Source organism: Psammomys obesus, unplaced genomic scaffold (assembly GCF_907164565.1).
Source record: "Psammomys obesus unplaced genomic scaffold, mPsaObe1.curated_primary_1811, whole genome shotgun sequence".
NCBI lineage: Eukaryota > Metazoa > Chordata > Mammalia > Rodentia > Muridae > Psammomys > Psammomys obesus.
The window spans coordinates 6,247,083-6,269,885 of NW_026586589.1; the positions used below are offsets into that span (position 1 = coordinate 6,247,083).

General features: G+C 45.8%; 1 protein-coding gene across 1 annotated transcript in view; it reads right to left on the reverse strand.

The window, feature by feature from the left end:
- Positions 1 to 21,238, reverse strand: part of Ctnnbl1 (catenin beta like 1) — a 153,251-nt gene extending 132,013 nt beyond the window's left edge. The window contains exon 1 of the mRNA XM_055602422.1: positions 21,136 to 21,238. Coding sequence (XP_055458397.1) covers positions 21,136 to 21,165 — 30 coding nt within the window. The 5' untranslated portion in view covers positions 21,166 to 21,238. The remainder of the gene's footprint in view (positions 1 to 21,135) is intronic.
- Positions 21,239 to 22,803: the final 1,565 nt, after the last annotated feature.

A 22,803-nucleotide genomic window follows, 5' to 3' on the forward strand; every position in this document is an offset into this window, starting at 1 on the left:
AGATCTTAACAGAGAGGAAGGAGAAAACAACAGATCTTAACAGAGAGGAAGGAGAAAACAATGGAAGAGTAATAGAATACTTGTGACATAAAAGCAAGAGAGACTGTCTGAAAGAAGGAAAGCAATAAGCAAGAGGGAGCCATCAGGGAAGGGGAGAGGCCTAAGACCAGAGTAGAATGACATACATGTATGAAGTCCCATAACGAAACCCATTACATTGTATGCCAACTTTAAAAATTAAAAGTAAAGTCTTCAATAAAAAAGCCAAAATCAGAGTCACCAACAGTCTCCCTTAGGATCTGCAACCTGATTGGCTGACAGGGAAGGCAGATGTGATTTATGATTCAGATCACTAGTATTGAAGACTACACTTAATCTAATTTTTTCTCCCCCCAAAAAAGTTTTATTCCTTGTTAAAACCTGAATATACATTCATCTTCCATCCAAAGGCTGTGTAGGTTTCTTTCCAGAAACACAAAGTATACTTTAATGTCCATGATTTACTTTGACATCTTCTCTGATTAATTCTGCAGCTACATCAGAAAGCTGAATACTGATTTGGTTTCTTTATCAACACTAACATAGGCAGATCCCTGTAAAGCCATTGCAAGGTAAAACATCTCCATTTTAGCAGACTTATTATGAATGTGTTTTGTCAGCTACACCAGAACCATCATCACTCATTCATTCACTCCACAAGTATTTACTAAGCTAATAGAACTTCAACATTGCTCTATTAGGAGCTGGAGGAAGCATTCAACAGAAACCCACAGCAACAACAACAAAACAGCACCATCTACAAGACATAACAGTACTGTACAGACAGCAGAGGGCCAATGATCAGGGCAATCTGGCTTCTAATGAAGCATTTAGAGTCACGTGACCTCATATTAATAGGACAGGTTCATGCGACATTATAAAATTATTCTGCCTTTGTTCTGTAACCTCTGCATTGCCTTTAAGAAGACTAGTAAGATCACATAAAATAAAAAAGAGTCTAAGAGTGTAAGCAGAACAATCACAGAGAGAAAACCACTGAGTAGCCAATCTGCATATAAGATTGGCCCAACTTCATGAGATTAGAGAAGTGGACCTTAAAACTATGCCATATCAGAATGGCAAAACTAAAAACATAAAATCTGTCAGTGTAAGCTGCAGAGGAACAGCTGCTGAACCTCATTCATGGGGTATCGTGCGGACAGGGCTAACTGGTGACCCAGATATTCTGCAACCATCCCAGCGCATACACACACACTGGGGAAATCCTGCCATCCACAGAGAACTCCACAGTGCTCATGGAGCACATACAATAAGAAAACACTTCTATGGTTAACGTGGCAGTGGCAGCAAAAAATGTGCAAGGGAACAAACCAAGTTCACACAGGCCACTGCTGGGCAGGGCAAGAGGATGGCATTAAGGAGGGCACCATGAAGTGAAATGGTCATTCACTACCATCCAACATTGCTTCACTGGACTCAAAGGACTTGCACACACCCACACAGCCCCATGCTCGGAACACAAGGTGCAGACACAAAGGAAACACAGACAGGCATAATCTTCCAGATGCCAGAGATCTTATGAGAAACGTAAGAGAGGAGAGTGACTCCTCTGCTTGGTGCTGTGGCTAACGTGGACGTAGGGAACAACAGGACCATGGGAGGGCCATCTAGATCAGACCAGAGACCAAGAGCCTCGTCATGATTAAATAGGAGAGGACAGAGACACCAAAGAAAGGCTGCCAGGACTGGTTAATACAAATACAAATATGCAAATTCTCAATGCTCCCTGGCTGCCCGGGACTGCAGCAGAGAGACTCCATCTTTCCATGCTCCTGTGTTTAAACACATGCTGCCTCCGTAGGTTTGCTGTATTCAAAGCTTAGTACATTCATCACTTAGTACCAAGTGATATTCAGAGGGTAAGTATGGGCAAACTCGGACTCAGACAAGCAGCCTCACCCTATCACTTAGGGATAACTCAAACCCAAAGCAGAAAAAGAACGTGGGCCTGACAGCCTCCCAAGGGCCTTCTGTGTCACCACCCCAGAAGTGACCCTCTCATCGCCACACTTGTAGCTTGTCTGCCCAGTGCCCTCATGTTTCGGCCAAAATTAAAGAGCCTTCTGCCACCTACGAAAATGTTGATTCTCAAGCCAGGCACAGTGACACACGCCTGTAATCCCAGCACTCTGGGAGGCAGAGGCAGGTGGATCTGTGTGAGTTCTATAATGTGAACCTGGTCTATAACGTGAGTCCAAGACAAGACAGCCGGGCTACACAGACAAACCGTCTCCAAAAAAGAAAAAAAGAAAAAGAAAGAAAAAAAAGAAAAAGAAAATCCTGATTCCCTGTGGGAACAGCAGTAAAAACTCTCCTGGAGAACTCATGCTGAGCCCTGGGTTACCTCCCGCAACCCCAGCCCACTCAAAGTTCCAAACCCTGACTAACAAACTGACATGAGAGAACTGCTGAAAGGATTTCTGAGACAGGTGCGACGGCACATCTCTAAGTTGAGCAGTTGGGAGGCAAACACAGGAAGATCACAAGTCTGGGGCCAGACTGGGCTGCATAACAAGACCCTGTCTCATGAAACCATTAGCTGTTTTAAGCCACAGCTCAGATACAACAAATTCCCTTCTTAGGGTGACACAAATGCTTCATGAAGATGAGGGGCTGGGGGAATGTGCATTTAACACCAGCGGGCCACAAGGTGGTTCTGAGTGTTACACGGCACACCCATCCCAGGCAAGTGCCCTGACAGATGATTCATTTGACAGATGTGGGGCAAAGAAGTCTTTAAGGTGCCTCTAAGATCGCCGCTGAGACTGAGAACTGCATCCTTCTTTCAAACAGTAGAGGCTGTTGGGTGGTAAGACACCTGAAGAAGATGAGAAGGGAGAATGAGGCCCCAGATTTGTTTATGACTGCGAATTTAACCACTTTATTAATTTGTTAACTAATGCTTCCTCATCAATTGCTTGAGCCTTCTCACACGGTTGTGGTCTTTCAGATCTCAGCCACATAACTCGGCTAACACAAGAGCAGCCCCACCTTGTCAGGGACGTTTACCGGTAGGTCTTGTGAAAACAAGCATGCGGGATACCGCAGGAGGGAGGGCAGCGTCTGAGGCATAGTGCCACTACCATCAGGCTCTCGAGCACCTGCAGCTGGTTTACCTCTCAGCTGGAATGAGGTATGGCTGCAGCCGCCTGGATGCATGCCTGTTGATGAGTCCATCATGCACCATGAAAAAGGATGGCTTCATGTCTGCTGTGGTCTAAGATGCACTTTAGTCTCCTTAGCTCAAAGGTTTTGCTATCGTGTAGATGGCCGACACCGCTTCCAGTGTCCGAAGGATGAGCCGACACCAGCTTCCAGTGTCCGAAAATGTTTCTCCAGGAAAGGAGAGTGTACTGGCCACCGGGCCTTGTGGAAATGGGATACAAGATACAAGGGGCCTATGGCTACCTGCAAACTCCCTGTGCGGGCCTTGTCCCCCACCACACTCTGCCAGGAAGGCTATGGAAGAGATTTCAAAGTGACCTGAGACAGCAGCTACTGACTTCAGGAGCACTGAAGTCCTCAGCTCCCTGGCAGGAGCACCTGGTAGATGAGATAGACTCAACACATCCCTCAGACAGGATGCACTGGCTGAGGAACAGGTACATAAATGTCTTCTGAAAATACCCAGTGGAATAAAACAATTGTTTTGAACCTCTTGGCAGGCTTAGGACATCAAATTTAAAACTGACTGCCTCAAAAAATACAAAACAAAGCAAACAACAAAAGAAAAAAAAAATGGTCTCAAACAGTGCGAAGGCAACATGCATGACACAAAGACAGCGTTTCTGTTTCAGGGCTCGACTTCATGATAAAGGACAGCAAATGTTCATAAGCAGGTTTCCTCTGTGGCTGAATCTCCAGTCAGTTACAGCCAGCTCAGAGAGAGCCATCAGGCAAACTACCCATTAGCTGTCACTTTAGAATGACTTCAGAAAGCCAGCCCCAGAGCTCCACTGATACCTTTTCAACAACCTCTTAATCTTGTTTATAACACCTGTGTTAAGGCAACCTGACATCAATTCTGCTCACTTGTCTCAGACTGAAATTACTCAGAAACTCGAGGATTCCAGTAAACGTCCCAACACCGGAGGCATGCTGCCTCAAACAGCCTGAAAAGACAAGCCGGCCGCCTCTTAAAACAAAGCCGCATCGTGAGTCTTGCTGGGCCTTAAGTTTCACAGTAGAGAGAAACACAAAGATCCCAGAACTGTGGAGACTGAAGAACCCAGAAAATTCTCCCGACAGCTTTTTTACCAAGTGACCACTCGCACTGCACAGCCACCGCCGACTGCAGGCCCGCTCTGGGTCCCAAACACACTTCTGAGGATGTAACATTCCCTGGTACCAAGTGGAGGAAGCGGGGCTGCAGGAGACACCTCAGCAAACTGCCCAAAGTCAAAGAGCTGGAAAATGGTGGCGACAAATTCAAATTCAAAATCAGGCCAGGCAGGCAAAGCCTGAGGGCATCATGACACACCATGTGACAGAAACAGGCTGTCTCACCTGGTTTCTGTGTTCATTGCACATCTACTCCCGGGGCTCCCTACACTTAAAATGAGCTGACAGCCATGATTTAGACATGTGCATCCTAGGCCTGTATCAAAGACAAAACGCCCAAGAAACTGATGTTAAATAGTCCACAAATAGAGGACAAGGGGAGAGAATGGACTTTGGTGGCCAAGCTACCCGCATTTGCTGTCACTAGTGTGTAACCTTAGACAAATCACCACAAATCTTGGAAAAAAGCCTGCCTGTTGTTGTGAAATGTAGAAAAGCCAAACCCAGAAAAAGTACACAACAAACATTAAACACACACACACGTGTGTGTATATAATATATATGTATGTGTATGTATACACACATATATGTATATATATATACAAAGATAGAAAGATATGAAGTGGATATTTTTGAGCCAGCCAACACAAAATAAAAACCAATCTCGTTGTTTTGTGCAGTCTCATTTTTTGCCTGTAAGGCTGGGTGCAGAGAAAACAGCAATTATGACCCACAGTGGACTTACAGTAAATCTCTGGCAAATAAATGAATCAATCGATCTTTTGCTTTAGGGTCAGAGGCAGCCCTAGTCTTTAAAAGAAATGCCAATCAACTCTCGGGTTACTAGAGAAACGGAATTGGGCTTTTGTGAAGACCATCTGCTGTTATTTAAGGCAAGTTTCCTATGAGCAAAGCCAAGATCAGTCACAAACACAGCTTAATCTACACTTCATCAAAAAAGAAGAAGCAAGGAGCTCCATGACGAAGGGCCTGTCTAGCCTATGTGAGGCCCCGGCTTCAATCCCAGCACTACGTAAATAACTGAAATAAACATTTAAGAAAAAAACAAAGACTGGAGAGATGATTCAGTGGGTAAGAGAGGACCTGAGTTCAAATAGTCAGCACCCACATAAAAAGTCAGGTATGGCCATGTGTGTACTGTAGTACCAAGGTTGTGGGGGTCAGAGACCAGAGGATTACTGGGGTGATCCTGCCACATGCCAAGCTCCAGAATCAGTGGAACACACTGAAGTAAGAGTAAGAGAGTGACTGAACAGGATACCCAGTGTCTTTCTCGGGCCTCTACACAGTCAAACACAGGTATATGGCCTCCCCTATGGTATTTGATCTGTACTCCCTGCAGTGTGGAGACTGGGGCAGGAGGACTATGAAAAGGCAGCTGGAGAGCTAGTAAACCACAATATACGAGACACCCAATTCATTCACTAATTACAAACGGTGGTTTAGTTCACGCACACACCCCTCACTCCATCCTTCCTTAGTCAAGGGTATTCACTGAGTTGTTACTCTATGGCAGGCTCTCATGTGGCCACAGGCCTTGAGGACCTCAAAGCAATAAGAAGGGCATTTTCATAACCAGGCAATTCCAACACAAAAATGATACCTGTGACAGAAGGCACAAGGCCAAGCAGTGGTACTGTGTCTCCCCAGTCTACACAAGTCTCTGGTTTTCATTTTAAGCTGCCTTCATTCATGGAGTCTTCTTCTAGGAAGAAGATTCAACCTTCTACTCCCTGGGTATCTCATGCAGAAGCTCTGTGAGCTTCCCTTCCTCATCTCCTAGAGACGGAACGGCATATGCACATCAAACAAACTGGGAGCTGGTTCTCAGTGAGCTTCAACATGGAAGTCACAGGCCTGTCTTGTTCTGGGATGGGTGACATCAGTGATCCTCTTTGAGCTCCCTGTCACCTGCTGCAACTTAAAAGCATCTCCACTGTAAGCGACCCTCTTCCTCCATAAACACAAAGACAGCCTGCCAAATGAAGGGCACGCTGCCACTGCTGCAGAGACGAGAGAGATACCTCAGGCCCGGCTGCACATCCCTCAGCCATGTCAGCCATGTCAGCCTGCCAGGCTCAGCTTCATACTCCTGAGAAAAGTCACATTCACCGTACTCAGCCATCACGAAGTACACGCGGGCAGAAGGGCCTCTGCTCCACACAAGGTGAAGCAAGAATAAAAATTGCTTTTTTAATTAAAATAAGGCTTTCTCAACCTTCTGCTGACAATCACAGCTACAACACAAAGCCCAGTGTTAGACATCGAACCAGCTCCATTCTGCTGGAAGGGTGGTTTGCAGCACTCAGGAGGGAGGGGAAAGTTACTAATTTAAACAAAATGTTTAATCTTCTAATTATGGGGCAGGCTCCAAGAGGATGGAAAGTGATTTGCAATCTTCATTATGGAATCCCCACGCGACCATGGCACAAGTCATGTCAGCCAGAGGCAGATGCCATCTCTCCTTCCCCTCTGAGCCTTCTGTGTCCTTGCCAGATCTGAGAGCATGGAAGAAATCTAACAGGAGAAAAACGTAGGTGAAGCATGAACTGTGGCTCTCCAGTTCACTATGCTGGGTGAGGCAGAGACGCCCCGTGAGAAGTGGCAAGGAAACATCGCGTGCTTCATTTGCCAGGCATGCTGAGCAGCCCAAGGCCTTCTCCAACTCTGCCGCCTGGCAGAAGTGCCCGCCTAAGGTGGTGCTGGAGCAATTCTTTTCACTTCTCTCATCAGGACAGAGAAGCATGGAGAATCGGGGTGGCGCCCAGCATCGGCACCTCTGGTCAAAAGGACAGCTGTTCCTCTGAAGATAGGCTTATCCCCTGGCTCATTTGCGTTATCTCTGCCCATTCAGATCTCTGTGCTAACTCAGGGGGAAAAGTCCCTGCCAAGCAACTCTGACAAGTCTGATGACGGAATTCCCAGGAGAACGGTGGAGGCAGCAGAGGCAGGCAATTATTCCCTTTCATTAAGGACAGGTCGCTTTTGAATTTTGAAAACAAGAAGTAGCCACATGTGGACACTGTCCATTTACACAACTGGCAGAAACTGAAATGCCCCCACCCCCACAGCCAGCTGCAAAAGATGTGCTGGGAGTCCTAGGAATAGCCATGCCCCTAATTACCCACTGCAGCGTGAAAGGAGGCTTGGAGGAGATGGCAGCAGATCTGGGCAGATCAGCAGCGACATTTAATCAGCAGCCCCGGCCATCTGCAGCTGTTCTGCAGGAGCGTAGGGTTCACAGCCTCCAAAGCTTCCTGCAAAGCACAGGTGCTGTGGGTCAGCTGTACGGTCCTGAGGCCTGCCAGGGCTGCTTTCTTCATTCTCTCAGGCCAAGGTTTTTCAATAAAGGGCGTTCTGCCCACACCCTGTGCCAACCCTGGCACTAGGAGAGAGCTGCTTCTTGATTAGGCCACAACACAGATGAAATGTGTAGGAAACAACAGAGGCGGAAAAGCAATTATCCAAGGGAGAGCATGGCATCAGCTGTGGCCTTACAGAACAAAGGTGGATTCTGTACCCTCTCAACAGCCATGCCGACCAGACTGCCCTCCACGGCCTCTCGTCCCAGCCAGTGTCACTCCATAGCTTAAGAGCCCTAATGACTTCCCACTATACTGAGAAGAAATCGCAGTGCTGGGCTTTTCCCTCCTCCAGGCTGACCTCGCTCCTCATCTCACTCATCATGTTCTAACCAGCTAACTCAAAAAAGAGACAAGCTTGCTCCCTCCTTGGGGCCTCTGGGCCGGTTGTCTCCTCAGCCTACAATGCTACTCACACACTTCTTCACATGGCCGGCTTCCTCATCACTGAGTTCTCAACTCAAATACCACCTCCTCAAGAGGCCCTCCAGAGCCTTCTCAAGTAAATAACAACCACTGTTACGGTTACAACAGCCATGCTTTCTCTTCACAACACATCTGAATCATCTTCCGTACGTCTGCTTGCATACTCTAAGGTACTTGTTCTTCTGGCTTATTATCTGCCTCACCTCCCTGGATGTAAGCACGGTACAGACAGAGGCTTTGACCAGAGTCTACTGTAATACTTTACATGTAGTTGGCATTTAATGAATGTGTAGAACGGTTAAAGAACAAAAGGTTCAATATGGACCACTAATCCACATAAAATTTACTAACCCCTGAAAATCTGGATAGGCTCACAGCCTGACTCTGAGCATATGCCATGGTGCCCTAGAAACAACAGTAAACAAGCCTTAGCAAATGACTAGGAAACAATAACAAGGGGAGACAGAGCCAAGATAGAGAACTTGTGGACTGCCCAAGAACGGGAAGCATTAAGGGCTTCCTGAGTGTGGTTTACTCAAACCATCCTCACAGAAGGCTCAGGTGGGCTGGACAGAAAGACTGTGACCAAAATGTGGGTCTTGAAGGTCTAGACAGAAAATCTGGGGTGGCCCAGGACCATTCATACACAGTTCTTGGTGCTGGGAACCAGACAGCACACATGCAGACCAAATCTAAAAAGATAGCAATGTGTACACAGGAGTACAAATGGGGAGCAGAAGGAGAGGATGCCAGGAAGCCACAAGCACAAGACAAGTGCAAACGGGCCAGGAGTAGGCATTCTTTATCTCTGACGTCTGCTGCGATCTAGGTTTCATGGCCTTCTGGGTGTGTGAATCGGGATGTAATGTAAATGCTGGCTAAAAGGAAACGGGGCTGGAACAATGGCTCAGACATTAAGAGCACTTACTGCTCCTTCTGAGGACCTGGGTTCAGTCCCCAGCAGTCACATGGCAGCTCACAACTGTCTTATAACTCCAGTTCTAGGGGATCTGATCCCCTCTTCCTACCTCCAGGGACACAAGGCACACATGTGATACACAGACAGACACATACACAAAACACTGAAACACAAAAAAATAAAATAAAATAAAAACTTTAAAGAAAATACAACCACAACAGTCAGAGAGGTAAATGAATAGCTCTCTTCCGGAAAGACAAGCATCCAGGGAAAGCCTTGTAGATCAGACATTCTCTAGTGCCCAAGATGTCAGTGTCAAGTCAAAGGAAAATGTCCTAAAGAAACAAAGACAGGTCATGAATGATTTCTAGAACCTTATAGATATAGGCCCCAATGTCTTGTAGAAGAGTTCTACCAAGGATAATAAACTTCATCCAACAACCAGCCTCCCGTGACACCACTAAAAGAAAGAAGCCTCTGTCTGAGGATAGACAGAAATCGACCCAACAGCACCACTAAGAAATGACAGCAGACACCAAGAAGAAGAGTGAACAGCTGTGAAAAGTAGGCACAAGCCCTCAACCCCGCTCCATGCCACCCTGCAGCAGTCAAAGCCCTCCATGGGTCAGGAGAAAACCTGTACCCAGTTAACACGCACTGCTACTGACGGCCCTGCGTGCACAGTGCAGCCTCCTGGAAAAGATGAAATCTATATGCTTGTGTATGTTTGGGAAGATCTGCATTAAAATGATGGACGAGCACAGGAGGCAAGATCATGGTCAGAGTCCTGCTCTGAACCCCATCATGTCAGCCGCCTGGGCCTCCGCCTCCCCATGCGTAAGAGGAGACAGGTGTGATAGACAACCTCAGGCTCCTCCTCCCTCAGCACTCCCCTCTCACTTACAGACTTCAGAAACTGGAAAATCTGTTTATGAAGAAACGCAGCACACTCTCCAAAGACAGCGGGCAAGTGGGAGTCGGTACGATTCAATACAAGCTGCTCCACCTTCTAAACCTCATTACAGGTTTCTTTCAGCAGCCACCCCCAACTGATCAATAGTAATGTCGTTTCTCGACCTCTTTTATCGCTGAGCTTCGGTGTTCTGCTGGATCTTTGGTAGGTCTATCTTCCCCTGACCAACAGCTGCACCCCTGCTTCAGCTAACTGAGCCATTACGTGACAACAAAATGCTCAAAAGTTTCTCTGATCATTAATCTGAGATTCCAGTGAAGCACCATTTGCAGAGAGACTGTGAAATACAGCCTGGTAAACCCAGAGCTGCAAAGAAAACAGCCTTCCAACGGTACATACCATTGCGCTGATACGAAGGGTTGCTGAGTTTAGGTGGGAAGACCTCTAATCGCCTGTCAGTTCTGGGCATTAGCACAATAAGCATGTGAATGACGTCTAGCAACTTGGTCAATAATCATTCACACCTGCTTTTGGAATGACAGACATTTTGCTCGGTTTCAGATTCTTCCTGGATCAGTTAGGGACTCTGTACACTGCAAGGCTAAAGAGAAGTCCAAGGGCTGAAGCAGGAAAGCTACTTCACAAGAAAAAGGCTTCCACAAGGCTAATATTTTGCTGGGTATGCTAGTAACATGTAATCCTAGCACGTGGGAGGCTGATGTAGGAGGATCATGAATTCTCAGCTGATGTGAGCTACATATCTAGACTCTGTCTAAAACACACACACAAAGACAAAAAAAAAAAAAAAACAAGGGGTTTGAGTGATTGGTTAATCGGTAAAGTACTTGCTATAATCACAAGGCTGGGGGTTGGACATGGGTAGATCCCTGGAGCTCACTGGTCAGCCAATCTGGCCAAACTGGCAAGCTTCAGGCTGAGATCTTGTCTAAAAAAAGATGGAGAGGGACTGAAGAAGACACCCAACATTGACTCATATAGTCCCCCAATGGACACAGACAGATAAGACAGACACACACACACAAAGAGAGAGAGAGAGAGAGAGAGAGAGAGAGAGAGAGAGAAGCACAAACACCTGCAAGCCATACACACACCAAAAAGGGGGGGTCTCCCTAGCTCATTTACTAAACTCCACAACAAGGATAACCCAGTGCCAATTTGTCAGCCTGCAATAAAACTGAGATCCTAAGGTTTACAACTTCAGAGCAGTTACTCTGGAACTCTCTGGAAAAGAAAATGGCTCTGAGCTGGGCAGTGGTGGTGCATACCTTTAATCCCAGCAGCGCAGGTGGATCTTTGAGTTTGAGGCCAGCCTGGTCTATAGAGCAAGTTCCAGGACAGCCAAGGCAACACAGAGATACCCTGTCTCAAAAAAACCAAAACCAGAGAAGAAAAGAAAATGGCTCAGAACAAATCAGGTTAAAAGACCTGATTCAGAAGGTAAAAGGCAGCTCTAAATCCAGGCTCCATCTCCTAACTCCAGTCTCTCTAAGACTCAGATGAAAACCACCCACTTCCCTCAGGATGACTTGGGGGAAAAGACAAAGGAAGGTGTGATTTGTAAATGAGATTCCTGGTACGTGCTAAGCAGAAGCTGTGATTTCTCAGTGCCTTGAAGGAGACCTGGGGAACAAATGGCTGTGTTGGAGGGATAATTCTTGCTATCGGTGACTGCTAACTGTGGTGGAGTAGGGCTGCGCTCAAGCCTACTGAGAATATGCTACGCTGTGGAAGTGTGGGTGACAAACTGTTCTCATTTTGCTTTATTCAATTCTAAACCTTAATCTCCAAGGAACCAAAGATCTTGGGAACACTGAGACAACTTTAGAAAATTCAAGACAAGCTTGTTTCCCCGCAGCATGTTTGTTTGGAATATCAATAATAAAAATCAACAGTTACCATTTACTGGAAACTATACCACCTACACTGCTTCATTCAATCCTGAATTAAAAAAAATATATAGATGAGAGCCAGGTGTAGTGGCACATGCCTTTAATCCCAGCGCTCAGGGAGCAGCGGTGGGGAACCTGTGAGTTCCAGGCCAGCCATGTCTACACAGAAAGTTCCAAGCCAGTCAAGGTTATATGGTGAGGCCTTGGTTTTTGTTTGTTATTTTGTTTTGTTTTCTTAAGACGGTAACGGTACCAGGAGAATATTTCTAAAACTGGTGAGCAAGAAAGAGATAGACGATGTTAGATGATCTCCATTTGAAAGATAAAAACCAAGGCTTAAAGAGGTTAATTAACTGGCCCAAGGTCACACAGCTAGCACTCAGCAGGACTGGGGTTCAAATGCAGGCCATTTGACCCACAGTTAGGATTCATCTGCCATGCTAAACATTAAAGCTACTTCACAGGCTTCCAACTCTTTCCTCCCACAGTGCTGACAAGCTATTTTGAACCATCACATTCTCTGATGCAATCATTTTTATATAGAAAAACTTCTCTATTGTGTTCAACCTTACACACTCAATCCAACTAAAACAGCGACACCTACCGAGAGTACAGAAAAAGACTGTTCCCCAATTTCACCCCCAACATTAAGGAGGTTGTTCAATATGATGTACCCCAACCGGTCTTTCTGAAGTAGGAAGCCTGGGTCTACCTCTGTATAACCTCTATACCTGGAGAAGAGCATTCTTTGTCAGCACACAAAGGCACCTTCATCCACCACAACAGCATCATGTGATCAAGACAAGGCCACCTGGGAAGCCACAGTGTGGCACAGCCCTGCAAGGCTACAGCTAGGAGGTGTTCGCTGAAACAGCAAGGATAGAATGAAGGCTCTTGAAGACACAGTCCTTCTCCTCTGGGAAGCCTCCTTCCCATGGGTGGACCTGTTTGGTTCAGGAGGCCACCAGGCCTGGCTGAAATCTGTGTGACAGCATTGGCACCAGGGCACTGCTGGGATCTCAAACTGTTGGAGCTCCGTTAAGATGCAAGCTCCTCAGCCTGAATTGTGACAGGGCCTCTTCCTACCCAGACTGTGCATCAGTCTCTCCCATGTGCTTCTGCCTTCCCGGCCCCTGAAAGGCGCTGGCTCACAAGCTCGCATGGTCCAGGGGAAAAGAATCTTTCATCTCCAAGCCCTTTCATGTTTGAGAAAGAGCCCCAAGGCTTCTTTCAAGTCAGTGGAGCAGCTGACAGCCCTGACTAAAATGCAAAGTTGGGCACAGGAGGGCGGAGGAGGAAGCAGAGAATAGTGTGATAGCCGAACATCTGGCCAGAAGCTCAGTAAGACACAAGAAATGTCAATCAGGGCTCCTGGGTTAACAGGTAACTACATAAAGGAGCTGAGGGGGAAGAATGGATGAGTTCCTTTGAAAGGACAAGAATGGGGTTACAGCCATGCACCAGTTAAAAGTAAGAGCAGTGAGACCTAAGAAATCGCTGACAGGAGAGGGCATAGGATCTTCCACAATGTGGGCTTTTAAAATCAGTACTCTTCAAACTCTGACACAGAAACTAAGGAACCATGACAGTCGAATGAACTGCAGGAGCCTACACAGAACACTGGACTAAAAAATGGAACATTAATGAGACAGCTGCCAGCACCTAAATTAAGTCTGACGTTTAGTTATTTGCACGTGCGCGTGCACACACACACAGACAGACACACACACACTTTTTTTTAAAAAGAGGTAGATTAAAGACTAGACAGATGAGTCCTTGATTAAGAAGAACACTGCTGCTCTTCCAGAAGATCTAAGTCTAATTCCTAGCACCCACATGGAAGCTCACATCAGTCTGTAACTCTAAACCCAGGGAATCTGATGCCCTCTTCTGGCCTCTGGGGCACTGGACCCACAGGGCACACAGACAAATATGCAGGCAAAATTGCCATACACAAAAAGTAAATTAACTAATCAAATAAAACTTTTTAAGAGCACACACCTTTAATCCCAGGAGGCAGAGACAAGAGGACCTCTGAGTTAGTTGGAGGCCAGCCTAGTCTACAAAGCGAGTTCCATGACAGCCAGGGCTACACAGAGAAACCCTGTCTCAAAAACAAAAAAATTAAGAAAAACTGTTCAGAAGGTGAAATAACAAGTATACTTCAATATTTTTATTTTTATTTATAATAAAATATATTTTATTTTATATTATATTTTATATATAATATATGTTATATTATATATATTTTATATGTATATAGATATAAATAATAAATATACATCAAAGGTGAAAACAAGGGCACATGCCAGCCAGCAAACATGGTAGCAGCGAATCAGCTTCCAGAAGGAGGACCGTCACGGTGCGCTTAAAGGCAGTGCTGGTCATTCCGTCCAGGATGCTTAGTTTGCGCTGACAAGTTGACTGGTCCCCATGGAGGGGCTGGAGAGCACTTACTGCTCTTCCAGAGGACCAAGATTCAGTTCCTGCTGCCTGCCTTCCCCACCACAATGGAACGATAAGGATTTGAATGAGCTATGTCCCCTACAGGCTCACAGATATGAACACTTGGTCCCCAACTGGCACTGCTATTTGGGAAGATCATGAAACCTTTAGACACAGAGCCTTGCTGGAGGAAGTACATCACTGAGGATGGGAACTGAGGGTTTATAGCATGGCCTCACTTCCTGTTCAGTCTCCCTGCTTCCTTATATGCCTACGTGCACATGAAATGTGATCTCTCTGCTTCCTAGCTGCCAGGCAGCCTCATGCTCCTGCTCTCATCCCTTCCCCTCCATGAAGGACTCTGTCTCTCTGGAACTGTGAGCCAAAACAAACCCTTCATTCCCTACATTGCAACAGAAAAGTAACTATTACAAACTGTATTCCCTAAACCTGTGAGCCAAAACAAAGGTTCCCATCCTTTAGTTGCTTCCTGCCAAGTAATTGGTCTCAGCAATAGAAAACTAATACACATCCCATTCCCAAACAACCACTACCTGACACTGAGAACGGGTACAACACGCTGCTGGATGCCAGCTCCCTCCCCTGAATTTACAGGAGCACAGGAGCACACTGCATGGTCTGTGAGAAGAATGAGCTAGAAGAAAGACAGATGAGGAAGCTGTGGTGGGGAGAAATGAACTTAAGGGAGGGGGAAAAAAAACATCAAGAGATGAAATAAATGGGAACATCAATGAAACTAGCTCTTTGCCTGTTATTTATAGCCAGCTTGCTAACAAAATCCACTTGGAAAAGGACAAAGCTGTCACGCAAAAGGTAGCCTCTTTCAGTATAATCAGAATAATTTCTCAGGGCTAGAACATAACATGAGACTGCCACAGAAATGAAGGATGCATTGTGAACACAAGTGTTCGGGCTTTCGATAATGTATCTTACACGTACAAGAACAACAACAAAAATGAAAAACACCTGTAAAGGCTCAATTACAAACTCCATCTTACAAGGGAAAAAGCAGGTAGCAAGAAGTACAAATGATAAGCATGAACAAGAAAAATATACTCACTCAAATAACTCTGAACTAGCATTTTATGTGTCTACTAGATAAGTGGCAGAAATGTAAATCATGACAAGTAGTACCATCAAGACTGCAGTAAAACTGGAGCGCACGTGCTAAATGAGGGTGTGGCTCCACACAAGCGCTGAAGAATGCACCTTACACCGGATACGTGAGACAGGACCCCGCTTCCCCAATTCCCCGAACACCCATCTCACAAGTTTGCTCATACAGTTGGCAACTGACTCTTCCCAGCTTCCTCTGTCACCCACAGAACTTCTCCCTCACAGCTGGGATCCACGCCCTCCAAACCAGCGCCTCCCTGAGCTTATCTGCCTATTGCTGGCACTGTGCTCCCGGGACCCTTACACAGTGAGGTATTTAAATGCCCGCCTCACTCCTCACATCATGAACTCTTCAAGGTCCAGGATGAGGTCTCAATGGTCCTAGCATATGCAACCTCAGGACCTAGCACAAAGTAATTATGAGTGAGGAGGAGGAAATGTGGGTGGAGGGAAATGCCACAAGAACAAAGACACTCCACCCAATATTACCTCCCAGAACAACAACCTAAATACTACCTAAATATTCAGCTGCAGGGAAATAAGTTAGGGGAAAATGGTCTATTACTCAAACAAAACAGGCCACATATGTTAGAGAGCAACATGAAAGCTTTGTAGAAAAAAACACGTGCTTAATTAATCGAAAAACAGAACACAAAACAGTACATATACAATAGTCACAGTCATGCAAAATATATAAGACTGTGGAAACAAAAAATAGTCATTGGATTAGGGTAATAGTTTTTCTCTCCTCAAATTCTTTCACACTACCTTTGACAGTTTATTATCATTAAAATTTATTCCAAAAGTAAGAAATGGGAGAGGAGCGAAATACACCTTACTAGAAACCCAATCCAAGAAAATGCTGATATTACCCACATATGCCAGGAGGAGTGGGTGTCCGCAATACCGTCCACGCCGAGGGCCCCTGACCCCAATCTGCCTCAAAGAGAATTGCTCTCATGGTGCAAAGCCAGCCATTCCCACCAAGCCAATATGAACTAAATGTGAATTCTTTATTGCAAAACTTCAGAGGTAAGGACTTTGTTCCCAGACACCTGTGGGATGAGTATTAATGAGAGCGCCCTGGAGTTCAGACCTGCGCCTATTCGGCAGAAACTTCTCAGTCAAGTGAACTGCTGGGTACACTTCTTGATGAGATGTCTAAGCCTGAAGGCATCAAAAAAGTACATTTCCATATTGGGAACATAACTGGTTTCCTCCTTAAGACTTTTTCCACCACCTCCTGTCCACACTGTAATTCTCCTGTCTCCTCAAATGAATTGTTAACATCTGTCAAGGATAGAAGGCATACACTGAGGCGCTCTCCTGCCTATTACCAGAAGAACCAATCTCAGCAGAAAACTGCAATCTTCCCACTGACTTGCCCCAAAAATGAAATTTAATAAGCATGCAAAAAGTGTTAAAGTTTTAATAAACATTTCTTATCACTGTATGATACCTTTTCTGGCTCACCTTAGACCCTGAGTTTTAAGAATGGAAAGAACCAAAAGTTGCACAACTTGACCTCCTTTTTACAACTGACAAGAAAAATGGGATGTGCAGAGAGGGAAAGTGACTTGTCCTGAGTTCCCCACATAAGTGCTGATAAAGGCTGGATCAAAATCCAAATCTCCCAGGTTTCCAGCCCCAACTCCTTCTACTACATCAGGCTATTGCTGCTACTCAACTCTCTGGAGCCCTTGGCCTAAATAATTAGTATCGAAGAATTTTAAAGCTACTAGGGACCTCAGAAAGAGTCATACTTAATCCCCTCATTAGGCATATAAGGAAACTGAGGCCCAGAGAGATTAAGTGGTTTGCTCTTGATTCTGAGTAGCAGAAAAAAAGTATAGCTTAAGCTGAAAACTCTGCAAACCAATGCCCACAAGAAGCAAGCACTGTCTGACCCAGAAAAGCTTAAAAGGAACACAGAGGATCGCAGACCAGGGTGCCTTCATGTCCAGCCCCTGGCTACGGCTTCATCATCACCATCACCTGGGATCTGGCTAGAAATGCAAAACTTCAAGTCTCAGGACACTGAGTCAAACTCATGAGCTGGCTATCCCAGACAGACAACTTCACTCCCAAGCAGAGAGCTTTGGGGCTCAGGTGAAGGCCATTTTGCCAATGTTGACTATGAGCAACAGTGCTTATGATTTATGCTTTCTTCTACATATGCACAAGACACCAACTGAAAGGTTTTTTTAAACCTAAAACAATAGAAAACATGCTTGGGCATTCAACGCTGCTTACTGGCTCTTCAGTTTCTCTTTCCACGAAGTAGTCATGCCATCTACCTTTGGAGGATGTGCGGAGAATTATACCTGACATCATATCTGCAACCACTTTAGTTCTGCCTCTGGTACATGGCAGTCAGATTGACCAGCAAAGCAGTTGGAACTCCAGCTATGGAACAGAAATACCTGAGGACTCAATGGCTAGGTACCTTCAGTTGGGAATTAAAACAGTTCCTCATGCTGGGTGTGGTTATGCAAGCCTTTAATCACAGCACTCTGGAAGCAAAGGAAAGCACCAGGCAGATCTTTGTGAGTTTGAGGCTAGCCTGGTCTACAGGCCAGCCAAGGCTACATAGGGAGACCCTGTGGGGTGCTGGGGGAGTTCCTCCTGGGCTAGGAGCTAAGACAGGAGAGTCAGAAATTCAATGTCATCCTAGGCTACAAAGTGAGTTTGAGGACAGCCTGTTCTGCATAAGATCATGACAGAGAGAAAAGAGAAAGAGAGAGAGAGAGAGAGAGAGAGAGAGAGAGAGAAAGAGAAAAGAGGGAGGGAGGGAGGGAGGGAGGGAGGGAGGGAGGGAGGGAGGGAGGGAAAGTTCTTCCCGGGGCTGTTATGTGAAAGGATTTACTGAAGATACAGGTAAATAATTATTTCATGTTAGAATATCACTGTCTTGAAAGCACTTTCACTTCCATAGGCTCTTCTGGTCCTCAGGAGTTCCCACAGGATAATGGGCATGTTTGAGTGATTAGACTAGACTCCATACACCACCATCTTTTCAGACAGGAATGGAGGTGGACCCTGTTGAAAGGAGCAAAGCTGCAAAGACCAAGATTCTGAAGGCAGGTCAGTCACTGCCTTGGCCTGAAACTTCAGCAGTATCTGTCTATCAGGTCTTGAGTTCTTGTTCAAGCTGAAAACAAGTGGGTTGAATGAAGACGTCTGTATCACCTCTCAAAATGCAAAAGCTTTCTCCTGCCCCATAAGGAAGTCCTACAATGCCTGTCATTTGCCTGCATCTCCAGCTTCATCGTCTTCTGGTGTCCTGCTTACTCACCTAGTTCTGGCTACATCGCTCTTCTCTCTTCATCTAAAGGCCCTGGAGCCTGTGTTCATGGCTGTTGCTCCTGTCTTCACCATTCTGCCCTAACTTAGGCCTGGCTCCTTCTCTACCTTCACAGCACTAATGCTGGCTTGTCAGACACCTTCACACCCACTCAGTCTATGGAAGCCCTGAAGGGGATTATTTACAGCAGTACTGTTCAAGAGAAATATAATGAAAGTCACAAACAAACTTTACATGTAAGTTTAAACTTTGAAGTAGGCACAAAATTTAAGTATGATAATCTATTTTTCTTAATCCAATATATCAAATGTAATCTACATAAAAATTAAGATATTTCATTTTTCTTCTTCCACAATAAAGCACTGAAATGCATTGCACACTCTACACACACAAAAGATCTCAAGTATGGCTGATGGGCCATACTTTCAGTGTCCAACAGTCATGTGCCTAGCAGCCCCCAAACACGCTCACATTTTCACAGCAGATTCTGCTACACTCCCTTCACAACACTTCCAGCAAGCTAAATTTCTTCTTTACTTCCTCAATTATTCTCTGGTGACTCCCCCACCGTATTTGCCTTTCATACAAAAGCAAAAGCCTTGTCTCATTTATTCCACATTATATGCTCAGCGAACCCAGTACTGTGCATATAATAGATGTTCAATAAATACCTGTAACCAAGGAATGGACCTCTTCTGGCAGTTCTGCTCCAGATCTGAACCAATGGACTGGACTAGCCGGCCCATTACTCCCTAACAACCTCCCCACTACCTTTCATGTCCCATCACCAATTACACTCTCTTAAAGAAAAAACTATTACAGTCCACATCCATTGCTTACAAATTCTTTCTCATTAAGACTGGAGTCTTCTAGCCTTTTACATATTGGCTAAGAAGAATAACTGCCAATATTATTATTTGTGGACTGTTTGGCTCTGCAATAAACGCTGGTCTAATACTGTTTTTGTGTGTTTGTGGTTCTACAGACAGGGTTTCTCTGTGTAGCCCTGGCTGTCCTAGAACTCACTCTGTAGACAGGATGGCCTCAGAGAGATCTGCCTGCCCCTGCCTCCTGAGTGCTACGATTAAAGGCATGTACCACAACTGCCTGGCCCACTGTAAATTTCTTAACAGCTTCACAATAGACCAAGAGGTATTTTGAGGTTACAGCAACCAGTCAGTAAGAAAAAAGAAATTGCAAGCAACCTGGAGCTCCAAATCCAAGCCACATATACTTGGGGGGAGGGAGGAATCCGAGGAGTGTCTCACTATGTAACCCTGGCTGGTTTGTAGTCCTGGTAGAGCCTGGAACTCACAGTGATCCACTTGCCTCTGCCTCCCAACTTTCAGGAACTGAGATTAAAGGCATACATCACCAGCAGCTCAGGTTCACAGCTTGCCATTGCCTGCTCCTGACTGCAGAGCTATCGCTAACAGCCACACTTTTAAAAGCCCACACAAATGGGTGAGGTTGGCTTAAATTGTATTTTATTTCACCCATTACCCAAAATTCAATCAATATGATCAATGACCAAGGCTCATGTAATCAATATGAAAATACTACCTTTATCATACTGAGTCTTTACAAATCCAGTGTGATTTACAATCACAGTACTTCCTGACTCTAGTTCGTGGGTCCCAACACTATTGCATCTAGCGAATATGAGGCTGGACAGAAAGAGCCTCGTTAGGCAGTCAAGAGAGGGCTGAAACTTTGCGATGGGAGCCTGGACACTTGAGCTTTACCTAGCTTGTATTTGCTGAGTGACTTCAGGCAAGGCCCTTTCTTCTCTCTGGGCCAACCGTTCCCCACCAGTAGCCAGAACAGGGAGGTCAAGAAGTGTCTTACCGACCACCCCCTGCCCCTCCATTTCCCAAACATCTTAACGATTGCGCGGAAAATTGGCCCAAGTTTCTGCACTCTCAAATGATCTTTCACATATGTCCATCTTATAGATTAAAAAAGAAGAAAGGAAAGGAAAAACTGAGGCTCGGCGACGGAGGAAAGATTTATCCAAAGCTACCCCAACAGTTGGTAAAGAACCTGAGGCTCGACACCGAAGAAAAACCAGTGTTCTCTACAACTGCCTCAAGCCCTATGAACTGGCAGATCAAAGAGGAGCTGAAGGGAATCAGGCCGCCGGGTGGGGAAAAGGAGATCGAAGGGCTCAGAACCGGAGAAGGAAAGACTCCAAAGGGTCCACGAGGGCTGCGGGGAGTGAAGTGCAATGACAGGATGCAACCCCGGGTGGCATGAAAAGTGAGGGCCAGGGACCGAGAGGAGGCGAGATGATGGGACTCTGATCCTGAGACCCCGGCGGGAATGAGGGGCCCTCCGGCCCTACCGACTTCACCTACCTGGTAGCTTAAAAGTTCGCCCACGTCCATGGATCCAGACCCAATCAGCACAGAGTACCCTGGTTGCCTCTACTCACTCCCGAACCACCGGCCGCTCAGAGGCTTTTCCTGCCACACTGCCGTAAAGCGCCAGGCCTCAGGACCAATAGAGTAAAAGAGCGCGCAGCCTGTGGTCCAGCCACACTGCCGTAAAAGGAAGTGATGCCGTAAAGCGCAGTGCGTTTTGACCACACTGCTTCCGCCTGGATTCTGAATGGGGCGGGGAAAGGGGGCGGATACTTAGGGGAAGGAACCGAAAACTGAGGCAGTGTTACAGCAGAATGCTGGTGGTTCGTGCAAGCTCTTACACGTCTTCCAGCGAGCGGCACCTTTGTCCTCATTTCATCCTCATTTTACAGATTAAAAAAACTGAGGTTTGGCTGGGCGGTGGCGGCGCACGCCTTTAATCCCAGCACTTGGGAGGCAGAGGCAGTCAGATCTCTGAATTCGAGGATAGCCTGGTTTACAGCGCGTGTTCCAGGACAGCCAGAGCTACACAGAGAAACCCTGTCTCAAAAAGCCAAAAAAAGAGAGGGAAAGAGAGAGAGAGAGACTGAGGTTTGGAATGCCATGGCCCATATAATAGTCACTTGTGACTACTGGGCTAGTCCTAAATGAGATGTTAAGTGCAAAGCAAATGCACACTGAATTCTTAAAACTTGCACTGGTTACCTTTTGAGCCAACGGAGATATATTATGAAATGAGTTTGACTTTCTTCTTAATTAAGTGTACTTAGTAGATATACTAAAATTGCATATGTCTTTCATTTTGGGTTCCCATTATGCTTCCACTGGACCATGGATTATTGTTGGCTAAGAAACCTTTAATATCATGTTTTTCCTCTGAGCTACTGTGGCAATTGGATGCCCTCCTGTCTACCCAAGTAGTATTAAAAGGTCTGGGGGTCTGGAGAGATGGCTCAGCCCTTAGGAGCATTTACTGCTCTCCAGACAACCCTAGTACCCTAGTTTAGTTCCCAGCACCCATATTGGACAGTTCACAATTGCCTGTAACTCCAGTTCTTGAGGTTCTGATGCCCACTTCCAGCCTCCATGGGCATCCAGAAGCACCCATGCATGCACGCACACATAACACATTCTTCTAAAAAGAGGTCTCTGGGGAAGCAATTTGCCCATTGTTGAAAGAGTCAAGGAGTTCATCCTCGGGGATTACATGAGACTCCATCCAGAAACCCCATTCAGCTACCTCCAACCATATAGAAATTGTTGTTTTTCAACCTGCCACATCCTCTCCTCATTATTCTCTCTGCTAGCACCTCCTCTGCTGCTCACAGACCTCGACTTTTCATTGTGTACTTCATGGTTGACATTTTATTTATTGACAACCTCATTAACTGGACTGCAGACTCTCAAGTTGGGCTTGAACATGTCATCTTCACTTTTGTGTCCTTAAAGCCCAGAACAGTGGGTGGTAGAAATGTTTCACAATGGGCTTTGTACGCCTGGGCTAAGGAGAATGGGTCTTATGCTGTCTACATTGGGACGTTGTTGAGATGGTTTAAACAGGGATGTTTTCTGATTGGATTTCTGTTTTTAAAAGGTTGGCGTTCAAACTACTCATAACAGAGTTCATTTGTGTGTCTTTCCCCTCCCATTAGAACAAGTGTA